This window comes from Cyprinodon variegatus, unplaced genomic scaffold, assembly GCF_000732505.1.
Source record: "Cyprinodon variegatus isolate N-32 unplaced genomic scaffold, C_variegatus-1.0 Scaffold407, whole genome shotgun sequence".
Classification (NCBI taxonomy): domain Eukaryota; kingdom Metazoa; phylum Chordata; class Actinopteri; order Cyprinodontiformes; family Cyprinodontidae; genus Cyprinodon; species Cyprinodon variegatus.
The window spans coordinates 549,870-562,109 of NW_015150860.1; the positions used below are offsets into that span (position 1 = coordinate 549,870).

The 12,240-nt window shown below is 37.1% G+C and overlaps 2 protein-coding genes across 4 annotated transcripts in view; one reads left to right on the forward strand and one right to left on the reverse strand.

Annotated features, from left to right (window-relative positions):
- Positions 1-821, reverse strand: part of LOC107093076 (zinc finger CCCH domain-containing protein 7B-like) — a 27,071-nt gene extending 26,250 nt beyond the window's left edge. Inside the window, exons 1-3 of the mRNA XM_015387898.1 lie at positions 606-821; positions 406-486; positions 253-289 (exon numbers count right to left, since the gene is read on the reverse strand). Of these exons, the coding sequence (XP_015243384.1) occupies positions 253-289; positions 406-464 (96 nt within the window). The 5' untranslated portion in view covers positions 465-486; positions 606-821. The remainder of the gene's footprint in view (positions 1-252; positions 290-405; positions 487-605) is intronic.
- Positions 822-3,603: 2,782 nt separating this feature from the next.
- rangap1 (Ran GTPase activating protein 1) overlaps positions 3,604-12,240 on the forward strand; it is a 12,311-nt gene continuing 3,674 nt past the window's right edge. For 2 of the 3 annotated variants that reach the window (XM_015387902.1, XM_015387901.1), the window contains exons 1-12: positions 3,604-3,754; positions 4,335-4,454; positions 4,727-4,854; positions 5,251-5,310; positions 5,392-5,571; positions 5,661-5,795; positions 6,197-6,355; positions 6,759-6,872; positions 8,988-9,087; positions 9,225-9,309; positions 9,473-9,626; positions 11,609-11,725. In XM_015387902.1, the coding sequence (XP_015243388.1) occupies positions 4,343-4,454; positions 4,727-4,854; positions 5,251-5,310; positions 5,392-5,571; positions 5,661-5,795; positions 6,197-6,355; positions 6,759-6,872; positions 8,988-9,087; positions 9,225-9,309; positions 9,473-9,626; positions 11,609-11,725 (1,344 nt within the window). In that variant the 5' untranslated portion in view covers positions 3,604-3,754; positions 4,335-4,342. Of the gene's footprint in view, positions 3,755-4,334; positions 4,455-4,726; positions 4,855-5,250; positions 5,311-5,391; positions 5,572-5,660; positions 5,796-6,196; positions 6,356-6,758; positions 6,873-8,987; positions 9,088-9,224; positions 9,310-9,472; positions 9,627-11,608; positions 11,726-12,240 lie in introns of those variants that run through there. The other variant, XM_015387903.1, reaches the window with a different exon arrangement.

Consider the following 12,240-nt stretch of genomic DNA (forward strand, 5'->3'; position numbering starts at 1 on the left):
TAGAATTTTTTTATTTATTTATTTTTTTACAGTGCTGTATACACTATAAATCACTTTCTTTGCACTTCAAGTAAGTGCTACTCTGTCCTGATTTGTCACCATGAAATCTAAGTAAAATGTATAAACTTCTAATGTTTTTTCAAACTTTTCGGTTTCACACATGACACTGAAGTTGAATTCATTTCCACACAGACAGTGGAAGGAGACATAAACCCTGATTCCAGACTCAAACTGATGAATCAAAGCTCCTACCTGGTAGCCTGCAGGATCTGGATAAGCCAAGGGAGACCTAAAACAAAACATGTTGACTCATTTAGAAGCGCTGAATTATCAGAGCTGGGGAAGATAAAGAGTCGAGGCCAGTTTCATTTTTGCCTGGCCTCCACATAAAAACAATGAACTCACTGTATAAAAGCCAGATCCTTGATGATCTCTTCCTTTCGTTTCTCTCGGGCTGGGTCCATGGTTGGTCACACCATAGCAGATCTTAGGAGGGACAATAGACTCAATAAACTCTGCATATTTATCTGCCATTACTTCTCCATGTATTTACCAAAATACAAACATGAACGTTATGGAGGGAACAACTTCAGAGACACGCTCACCTGATAAAGTTCAGCGAACCAAAGCAAAGTTTAAAGGCGGGTCATGTTTGCAGAGAAAAGCAGGAACAGAGCAGCAGCTGCTGGGGAGGCGAGCTAAGGAGCTAAAGGACGAGCTTTGAGTCCGACGAAAAGACTCACTTCATGGGCTCAGATAAGTTTCGATTTCCTTCCACTAGGTCCGCCGCAGACAACTGCAAGCAAAAGGCAATAGCTGCACGAGCTGCTGGGGCGTCACGTGACTGCGGCGCGCGGCTGCGCTACGTCGGCGATGTTGTTTTTTTATTATTATTTTTTTTAAGAACTTTATTGACAGTTGTTAAACGACAGACACATATGGGAAACACATAAACCAAACAGACGTTTGCTACACGTAAACTAAAATTTAAAGTAATTTGACTATTTAGGTTGATTTTTTTTTTTTTCTGTTCTTTCAATGGTATTCTACGGAAGAGGATTAGGGCCACTGGAAAAAAAATAACTGATTTCTAAATTTTATTTCAGTTTAATATAGGCAAAAAGTCAGAATTCTGAGATTAAAGTCAGAATTCTGAGATTAAAGTCAGAATTATGGGAGAAAAAAAGTCAGAATTATTAGATTAAAGTCAGAATTATGAGAAAAAAGTCAAAATTCTGAAATCCAAGTCAGAATTCTGATATTAAATTTAGAATATTGAGGTTAAAGTCAGAATTCTGAGATTAAAGTCAGAATTATGAGATCAAAGTGAGAATTCTGAGATTAATGTCAGAATTCTAAGATTAAAGTCAGAATGTGAGATTAAAGTCAAAATTCTGAGAAAAAGGACAGAAGTATGAGATTAAAGTCAGAATTCTAAGATTAAAGTCAGAATTGTGAGATTAAAGTCAAAATTCTGAGAAAAAGGACAGAATTATGAGATTAAAGTCAGAATAAACTGAAATATTTTTTTTTTCCAGTGGCCCAAATCCTTTTCCGTAGTATTCCAATATGTTTTCAAGATCTGTGTGCCAAAATATTTTATGCAGCTAATAATGTGTTAAAATTGTGATTAATTAATTTAATAATATAGTTTTCATTGGTTGTTAAATTAAGTTTATTACAGTAAAAAAAAAAATAACATAAGCAGCCCCTTACTGTGGAATAATACATCAACAGTTGATCTATTATTTCATCTAACTTTCTGATTCGATAGACAGTGATGGAGCTTTGTTAGAGCGTGGTGAATTTGTTGACACATTTAATCTGAACTGTAGTAACCATAGATATCTTCAAGGGCAAAGGTATTCCTGATGCCCTTCTCCTTCTTACACACATTAAGATCCTCCATTGTCCCTGAAATTCTATCCACATTGATGATGAAAGAACAATATCTATCAGATAAAAAGTGCAACAAGGTTGTTCCCATGTTTTTTTCTCAATTGATAAAACAGTGTTACTGAAAAATAGCACACATTTCCCAATATTTTACAAAGCACTGCAAACTCAAAAGCGCCCCCGTATTGTCAAAATTAGCCCGGTGTACTACAAAAGCTAAAACGCTGTTGTCTCTCTGAGTCTCCATATTAAGTGTACAAAAAAGATGTCTCCAGAAATAACAGCTAGAACACAAATTCAACTCCTAATTGAGTCAGAGGGAAGCATTGCAGTCCCTGACTCTGTTTTTCAAATGACTCTTTTTGAAAACCGTAAAGCGCTTCACACTACATTCAATCATTCATCCATTCACACATTGATGGTTGCTACAGCTGCCCGGGGCTCACTGACAGAAACAAGGATGCCGTATACTGGCCCCACAGGGCCCTCTTACCCCAATAAGGTGGTTCCTTTAGCAGTACTTCTATATGCTTAAATATAAGAAAGAAAAGTGCCATTGTTGATATCTGGAGTTTTGTAAATGAAAAACAAATGTAGTGATACATACATATTGTTTGCTTTAACCAAAATGAACCTTCTATTGTAAGAAAAACATCTGTTTTCTGTTAAAGGAAACATTTCGATCATCCTTTGATAATCAGATTAAGGTTAAAGAGGTTCAGATAAAACCCTGAATAAAAATTATGACTGCAATACATTTGTCCTTTTCTCAATATTTATACATCAGATCATCTTTTCCTTATTTTCATACCAAACACATTTCGGGTAGTGTTATTCCATATATATTCTTGTATTTATTTAAGTTAACTGCATATTTGTTTCTCTATGATGTTTAGCATCTTATCACCAAAATTATTTTTTTGTATGTGTAAACACAATAAAGCTTTTAAGCTTTATTATTTAAACCTTACATAACTGTTTTTCATTGTCTTAGAACAATCAATGTTATTCAAAGAATCTGAGTCTTATTTCTGCTGTGTTGATTTTGCTTGTTCTTTATTTTTGTTTTTTATTAATGCACATATTTGCCTATGAAACAAACATAGAACAAGAAATAGAACACAAAACATGTAACAAGGGACGCAAGGGGAAAGGGTATCTATGTTTAGATATTCAGTACAGACAAATAAATAGGGAAATAAAGACAATATGAATCTAATAGATTGATTAAGACGCTCAGATATATTTATCAAAATGTTGTTTGTACTTTTGGAAATAGTGGATAGATATATTTCAACTAATTTAATCAATATTGGAAAAAGGTAGGGGTGGTTAAAATTTACATTTATGAATAAGAAATATGCCTAGTAAAATGATTAGATAAATTGCAAGTACCCTATTCATACTATTGTTTCTTTTTCAATGGAAACCAAAAAAACAACTTTCATAATAGAGTGAAAAAACTGTATTTTTATTTGAAATTATAAGGTTTTTATATTCCTTCCAAAACGTTCTTTTTAATTAGCAATTCATAAATAATTAATTAACTCTTGTTTCTGGATGTTCTTTGCAAATTTGGTTTGTTTCAGCATGAAATAATGTAATTTCACTATATACCGGTTGGCGGCGGTAATGCACCATTGTTGTTGTTTCCCAACGGCCAGTAAAGGTTCCATATAGAGGAAGAAGAACTCTGAACCCATTGTAGGGTACTAGAACTACAAGTCCCTTGTTTCTTTACTCATCGGTCGTCAAGTGGTTTAGTGCGGCTATTATTTGGTTTTGAACGGCATTGGCGAGCGGGATTGCTTAGCTGGGCTGAATTCAATCGTAACTGGAGTGTTTTGGTAACGGCGACGTAAGTTTTTAGCAGTAAAGATAAGCTAGTTTCTTTTCAAGAGTTTCGGGGAGATTAAAGTTTAACCGTAAACTTATATCAATAAACGTTAGGTGGCCAACCGAAAAAGGCCGAGTCACAGACACGCTCTGTCCGTTTCACGTGAAACGTCAGTGCTAGCTAGCAAACTGAAGTTTTCCCTGTTATAAACTGGCGACTCCGGACTAAGATTAGTTTTTATTTTGTTTGTATTTTTATATATCAGTAGGTTTTTGACTTATGTAAGCAGCAGGTAATGTGTTGCTGACTCTGCAGTTGTCTGACGACAATGTCGGCTTCACGTTGCTTGTCACTGGTTAGCAATAAGTTAGCAGCCACACGTTTATTGGTATTATTTCATAAGCCAGGTGTTTGAAATGGTATATTTATCTTCTAAAACCGCCTAACTAGCGAATGAATCCAGATTTGAGGGCAGTACGCCATCTTTAATCCATTTTAAAACACTTAATCTGTTTAAAGTAGTTGTAAAAACTGTTATAAACAAGTCTTTAAGATATTTGAATGGGGTTTAAAAAAAATAAATAATCGTTTTGGTCCTCAGGGGTCTTCATGGCAACAGACGTTGTTGCACAGTTGGCCGACTCACTGGCCAAGACTGGAGTAGAGGATGGAGAGCTGAGCTATAAAGGCCAGGGAAAGAAGCTGGATAATGCCCAGTCAGGTATGTCTTATTAACAGATTTCTGGAAGCACTCAGTGTTTTAAATACTGTTTGTATTATAAGGATATGGTTTTGTTCTATTCTGACATCACAATTGCTAATATTCAAATATGCTATTTCTTTCATTGCTCTGTTAAAAGCTCTTAAATAGGAAAATAATGCTGGCAATTACCGACTGTGTATAAATATATACAGAGAGTGTTGGCATTAAAGAGTTTATTGCATTGATGGTTGCGTTGGTTCTCTATATAAAATCGCTCCCCCTTTTTTCAGCGGAGGAGATTGTGAAGGATATCCTGGAGTTTGAGGGTTTGCAGGCTCTCAGGATGGAAGGAAACACCGTTGGTGTTGAAGCAGCACAGGCCATCGCCAAAGCCCTGGAGGGAAAGAGCGACTTCCAGGTTCAAAGTTTTAAACTTCTGTTATAAATCTGGTTTTAGACATCACACTCGGTGAAATCATGTACAGAAAGTCACATCTTTGGTGTGTTTTTTGTGGACTGAGATGAGAGAAGATGACATAAATATGGTTTTGTTTCATCAAAATACTGTCAACAAACTTCCTGGTTTGCTTTACCCAAGTTTTAGAGATGTATCCAGAGATTTAAATTTTGTAGATTGGAGTCTGGTTTTATTTGTTTTGTTATTGTTTTAATCCACTATTTGCACTTTGAAACTCTTTTTTGAGTTTCATTTCAATCAGACAAGTTAAGTTACGGTTTGATTCATGAATGAAAATAATCAATATTTTTTTGTTGATATATTGTTATAACAGTGTTTACATTTCTTTTCTTCTAGCGCTGTTATTGGAGTGACATGTTTACAGGTCGCCTGCGCTCTGAAATCCCACCTGCCTTGGTAATGAATTATTGGTGATATCTTGATCTGTGTTTACAAGAAGCACAATCTTTGGTTGAAATCTTATTTCCTGTTTTGTAGAATTCACTGGGTGATGCCCTGATGCTGGCCGGTGCCAGACTGACGGTTTTAGACCTAAGTGACAACGCATTTGGCCCCGATGGGGTTAAGGGTATCGAGAAACTGCTCAAGAGCACAGCTTGCTTTACATTACAGGAGTTACGGCTCAACAACTGCGGTATGGGTATCGGAGGTGGAAAGGTACATTTCTAGTTTTATCGCTGCTTTTGTTTTCTGAAGGAAAGTGTAAAAAATTCTTCTCTTTAGTTTTGTTCTTCTTAACTCTTCAGATCTTGGCTGCTTCTTTGATCTACTGTCATAAACAGTCCAGTGAGAAAAACACTCCCCTCAGCCTGAAGGTGTTTGTTGCTGGGAGGAACCGTTTAGAGAACGAAGGAGCAACCGCTCTCGCTCAAGCTTTCCAGGTACAGGACTGTTTTGGGTTTGAACTGATTGTAGCATTCACCAAAAGATCCCTGTTTGGAGTATATTGGATTGAATGGTGGGGATGTAAATAGTGGCTATGTTTACCTGCATGAGAATTTCACAATTGAAATGTATTTGAATTAAAAACACAAATAACTGGATTGTGCCAATAATATCAAAATAGTTAATTAGAATACAACAGGTGATCTGACTAAAAACCTGTGTACCTTACTCTGTCTGGGTGATTTCTATAGTGTAATGGTTTGGTAAATATTAAAGTATCATAGTATCACAGGGACTGGTGTAGTTGATCTAGATTCACTGTCATTCTGTTTGTCGGAATGTTTTGCTAACCATCAGTTTAATAATAACTGAAACATTAAATCTATTTTTTTCTAAGTTAATTGGTAGCCTGGAAGAAGTTCACATGCCCCAGAATGGTATCAATCATCCTGGTGTGACAGCTCTGGCCTCAGCAATGCAGCAGAACCCAGGACTCCGAATCCTCAACCTCAATGACAACACCTTTACTGAGAAAGGGGCACTCGCCATGGCTCAGGTACCATAAGATGTTAGCTTCTTACATGAAGTAAATATTACTACTAAGGCTGGATTATTTAGTTGTAATATATTGCATGTTATAAGAAAAATGTTTGGAGTTAAGTTTCACACTTAGGAAGCTAAAGTAACAAACAAAAGGCATTTAAATTACATTTAGCTGAATATTTTTATCTTTTTGTAAAATTAACTTATTTCCATGCAATGGCCAAATGAAAACTTTATTTTTTATTAAATTTAGTCTGCAGATCACTGTTTTTATCTGTTAGTTTAACTCAAATGAATTGAGAGAGATAATCTGCTGAAATGTTCTGTGGATTATTTAAATATTTGCGGAAGGCAGACTCATTCTACCTGTGTGTCTATATATATACACAATGAATATTCTATTTTTTTCCTAACAGGCCCTAAAACACCTCAACAGCATCCAGGTTATCAACTTTGGAGACTGTTTGGTTCGCTCAGAAGGCGCTAAAGCCATCGCGGAAACTGTATCTGCAGGCCTTCCTGTCCTCAAGGTGAGCGCTTTATATACTTGGACGGTACAGTCGAGATGTAATTAGCTGTCTAAATTGTACCAACATTTTATTGCTCTTAACAGTTTCTGCAGACGTTTGGAGTTTGTGCCTGAACTTTATTCAGCCTGCCAAGTAGCAGTTATTGATTGGTCCCAGTAAAATTTAAAACAATATTGGTGTTACTATTGCAGAATTCGTAATAGGTAAACAACTATTTTGAGGGATTATCCCAAACAAATTATATGCTTCTGATTACATGTTTTGATAAACTCCTTAAAAATAGGCTTAAAAATTATTTGTTGTCACAACTAGGGCTGAAACAATTAATCGGATTAATCGTGATTAATCGATTATTGTAATAATCGTCTACTAATTTAATAATCGATTAATCATTAAATGGATTTTAAAGATTGTAAAATATGCCTTTAGTAGACAGATCCACCAACCCTTGAGCAGCAATTATACCCAAATTGTAAAAAAAAATAAATAAATATATATATATATATATATATATATGATATGATATACTACACTATAAACATTTTGCATTTTAGATAATAAAAAAAAAACACTCTTTGGTGTGTCAATCTGCTCTATCCAGAACTCCTCAAGTGGAAAAGTTTTAGTTTCACCTGGTTTAACTCTGTAAAAAGTCTTCTATCAGTAACCTTTTGCTATCCGATTATAAATCGATTATTTGGAAAAATTATCGACAGATTAGTAGATTTGCAAAATAGTCGTAAGTTGCAGCCCTAGTCACAACCTAGGATATCGTGGTCGGTTTGCAGTCTGTTGGTGACATCGTCATTGACATCAGCTATAATCATATTCAGTGTGTGGACCAATCTCTCCCTTTCACACAGTGTGATGTGTGCAATAAATGTGTGTGAAGCATTAAAGTTATACCATCGATACTGTTTTATGAATTAAAGTCTTCAGTATCTTTCCGCTGACACTAAGCTCTTTAAATTCCATAATTCATCCTTTCCTACCTCTTTTATTTTACTGCCTTCATGCTCCAACTGTTTAGAAAATGTTTTAGGACATTTTATTTAGTTTGTGTATTTAAAGTCATAGGGAAATGATTTTTAATTTTAAATCTTTCTGGCTTAAACATGTATATAAATGTACTCTTTATCAGGCCATATTGTCCCAAAGTTAGAACATGTTTATTTTTTTTTTTAATCCTATGGGTGTTTTTTCATTATCTTAATCAGGCCAGTTAGTTAAACGTCAGCTTGAACACCTAAATTCAGCCAATCATACATCTATGGTCATCTGTCAATCAAATTTTTTCGGTCATAGCATCTTGATTCATATTCCGCAGCTAATATACGCAACGGTTGAAATAAGAAATAAGAATCATTTACTTTACCATTGAGCTCCGCCCCAGTGTTCACGGGGATGGACATCTATGTCTTCAGCAGGCGTAGAGCTAACAGAACTGGCAGCGTTGCGAGGCAAGGGCTCAAACATGTACGGCTGTAAGCCTTCTACACCAAACCAAGCTTCTGCTCCCCTGGCGTCCTCTTCCACAACATCTTCGTCCCCACTTTCCTTCTCTAAATAAAAAATGTATGACGGAGGAGACTCATCCACCGACTCTGACACAAAACTCTCCTCCTCTTGCATGTTTCCTCTGTCCATAGCGTTCCTTGACAGTGTCGTTGCTAAGTCACCAATATAGTGCTACTCGGTCCCAATGGAATTTCCCATTGGGAACCTACTAGCACTAAGTTGCTAAGTGGTTAGCAAGATGCTTCAGATACACTGGCCACAATCCAAAACTTGCTTGCGAACCCTTCACCACAACAATCCCGCCCTCTTGATAAACGACCAATCACATTCACTTTATTAACTCATGTAAAGTTGTGCACCACTCGGGAGAATTCGGAAATGCAACGGTTGGAGCAGCCGTTTCCCTATGACTTTAAGGACCAGGAATTATGTTTCTTCCAACTAAACTACCCAGTTAATTTAATTTAAAATGGTTGTTCAATTCTAAAAAATGTAATTGAATTTGCAATGAAATCCACATTCTGTGACTTGGGCAAAGAACTGATTTGTTTTAATGCAGGATGTCCATCATTTCCCTTCTTTGCTGATGTTCGACAGGAGCTCAATCTGTCGTTTGGTGAGATCACAGCGGACGCAGCTCTGGCTGTGGTACAGGCAGTGAAGAACAAGGACCAGCTGGAGAAACTGGACTTGAATGGTAAAGATTTGGGAAACTGCTTTTTTGGATGTATTGAAATATTCTCTGATAAAACAGAAAATGGTTGCCTAGACCTTTTAAACATTTTTTTCCCCACTATGTCTAACTTTGTGAGTAAAAGTGTTGTTGATTTACAGGGAACTATCTGGGAGAGGATGGCTGCAAAGCTGTGAAAGACGGCATGGAAAGCTTAAACATGATCAGCCTCCTAGGATCATTGAGGTAATGTCTTTGTGGAGTGATAAACATGTTTATAAAACTTGGTCCAATTGATTACTGTTTAAACTCCCATCATACCAGCTACCACAGATGATCTGCCTGCAACTTTTCCCCAAGTTAGATTTTCACATCAAAGTCCTAATTCTTGTTTCTAACATTTCCACAGTGACGATGAGGGTGAGCCTGAGGATGACGAAGATGAGGATGAAGATGATGAGGATGACGACGATGATGATGACGACGAAGATGTGGATGAAGAGGAAATTGAGGAGGAGGAGGAAGAAGAAGAGGAGGAGGAGGAGGAAAACGGCAGCAACAAGGTCAGATTGGACTATAATATGAGGCTTAAGGTTTTGATGACGCCATATTGATTTGATGTAATTTTGCTTTAAAATCATGCAGCACGACAAACCAGGTGGTTCTGTGTTATCAGGAATCAAACAGGCATTTTTTTAACTCAAATGTCCTAGATTTAGTAGCTCCACAGTAGATCTGATTTAGGACTTGTAAAAACTGATCTCCTCTGGTGAGATCAGGGGGAGAACACTTTTGGAGCTAGCTTAACATTCTATAATAGTGATGATGAAAACATCAATGATTGTTCCAGAGCATCTAGGCCATTTCTCATCTCACAAGAACACAAGTATAGACTTGTGTTCTCACCAAGTATGTTTTTGACAAGAGCACAGGAAGTATGGAGTCGTGACGTTACCATATTCAAAGCTCATCTGGAGCTGCATTTCACCTCCTCTTATTAATAGTCTGTACATAATAATAAGTTCTTACTTTTTTTATTTAGTAGGGAAATAATGATTAAAACAGTCAGACAAAAATCAAATGACTATTTTGCCAAAAAAACCTCCTTCAGAGTCAGGGGTACTTCACACACGGCTTTGCTGAGAAAGGGCTGCTGCAAACAGGGTAACGTTAACACTCGCTGCGGTTAGCCTCGGTCCGCTGGTTGACGTGGTCCTCTAAACATTTAAACTTTTTTTAAATTATGCACTAAATCAGTAAATGGACCATATAGTGATGCTTAAAAGTATAATGTCGTCTCAAATGATCTTAGAACTAAATTTTTAGGACAACAGAAAAGTGAACTTTTAACTTCATACTCTGAGCTCTGTGAGCGCTCCACTGGAAGCTGCTGCTGGCGCGGTGCATGCTGGGATAGCTGTCAATTTTGAGAACGGACAAGTCTGCTCTGATGCATGCTGGGTAAAGAGGGAGGGGTGAGAATAACATCCGGGGACTTTTTTTGTTCTCGGTCTTGTGTTCTTGTGAATTGAAACAGTGCTCAGGCTGAGAAACATCCTAGTCTGGATTTGATTTGTGTGGTTGAACCATCAGCCAGTTAGAGGTCAGGAGAGGGCAGTGATGCTGAGGAACATGGAGGCATCATACCTTACATGTACATCTAACAGCTAGATCCCTCAGTCACTACATAGAGTGGGGACTATATATTGAACTAAAGTAACTTGCTGTTCGGACAGATTATCGCTCCCGCTTGGTCACGTAACCTCGCCTCCCCACACAGTGCATGCGCTGTCACAAGAAATCCCATAGCGCTTTGATGGAGAGCTCTAGCAAAGCATTCCAGAATTTCTCTGCTCATCTAGTGACCGTGGATGATCACTTATTTTCAAGTTGCATTGTGGGAAATTTAGAGTACGCTACTTTTTCGTTCACTAGATGTTTGGACACTCATTTAAAATGGTGTAATCACTATATAGTACCCTATACCCTATATATCCATAGGCAGCAGAACACATGACTAATTTACTGAACAACCAAGCAACTCTTATATTAAAAAACCAAAAAAAAACTCTTTCTCAAAATGTTCCAAGTGCAGAAGAAGCGCCATGGGGTCCTCCTTCTTTTCCCGACCTCATCTGAACTGCTTCACAAATTTTGAAAGCAGCTCAGGATCCTCAGGAAACTTTAAGAAACCTACGCTATCCTTAAGAGGTTTGTAGCAAAAAGCTGCAACCCAACGCAAATAAGTCCTCTAAATGGTGTGAAATAGTTTTTTTTAAAAACTATTTTACACGTTTGCCTATTTTCTACAGGCAAACATGGAATGATTACATTAATCAATAGTATTGATATTTTGGGCAACAAAAAAATACTAGAAAATGTCAATATTGCATCATCAACACTTTAAACACACAGACCGGTCTGAATGCATTTAGAATCATTTCTATAAGTCCGTTTCCTCTTTCTCAGTATCAGTCTTTTCTAAAATAGTTACCTCATGTCTGTGACTTAAGATTCTTCCTTTCTTTTCTTTGCCTCCTCAAAGCTCTCTACCCCTGTGTCGGCACAGTGGCCTCCAGACGTCTCTTCTTTCCTCAGCTTCCCGTCTCCTGACAAACTGTTGAAACTTGGCGCCAAGAGAGCAATGCTAGTACAGCAGCAGGTAAGGAAACATGGGACACGAGGAAGGCAGCGTTGGTTTTTCAGAATACACCCTATCATGCTAATGCTCACCTGCCTTGGGTTTTAAGGTGGAAAAATCACCCCTCCACATCGATTTCCTACATTTTGATCACAGTTCCTCTTTTTATGGTTTCTATACAGGCTGGAAAAGTTTATTTATTTGTTTTCCTGTTCTGAAAAAAAAAGAAATTTTTGATTTTTTTTTTTTTTTTTTTTTTTTTCAAGTTTTTCTCTGCTCTTTATTTATTTGTTTTAAGCATTTTCTCTATCATTTTGTTTTTGAATAAACATACTGCATACTGAAAACACACTGAAGCCCCGTTTACACTGGTTGATTCTGACATTTATATCCCGCATCAGTTTTGCTGATTTTATTTCTATGTCCCACTGACTATGCAGTGCACATAGAGAGGCTCCTACTCCACAGGGTGAGCAGATCCCGATCTGAGCAGATTTTTTTTCCCCCTTCAGTCTCTGTGCCCAACAAATTGAAAC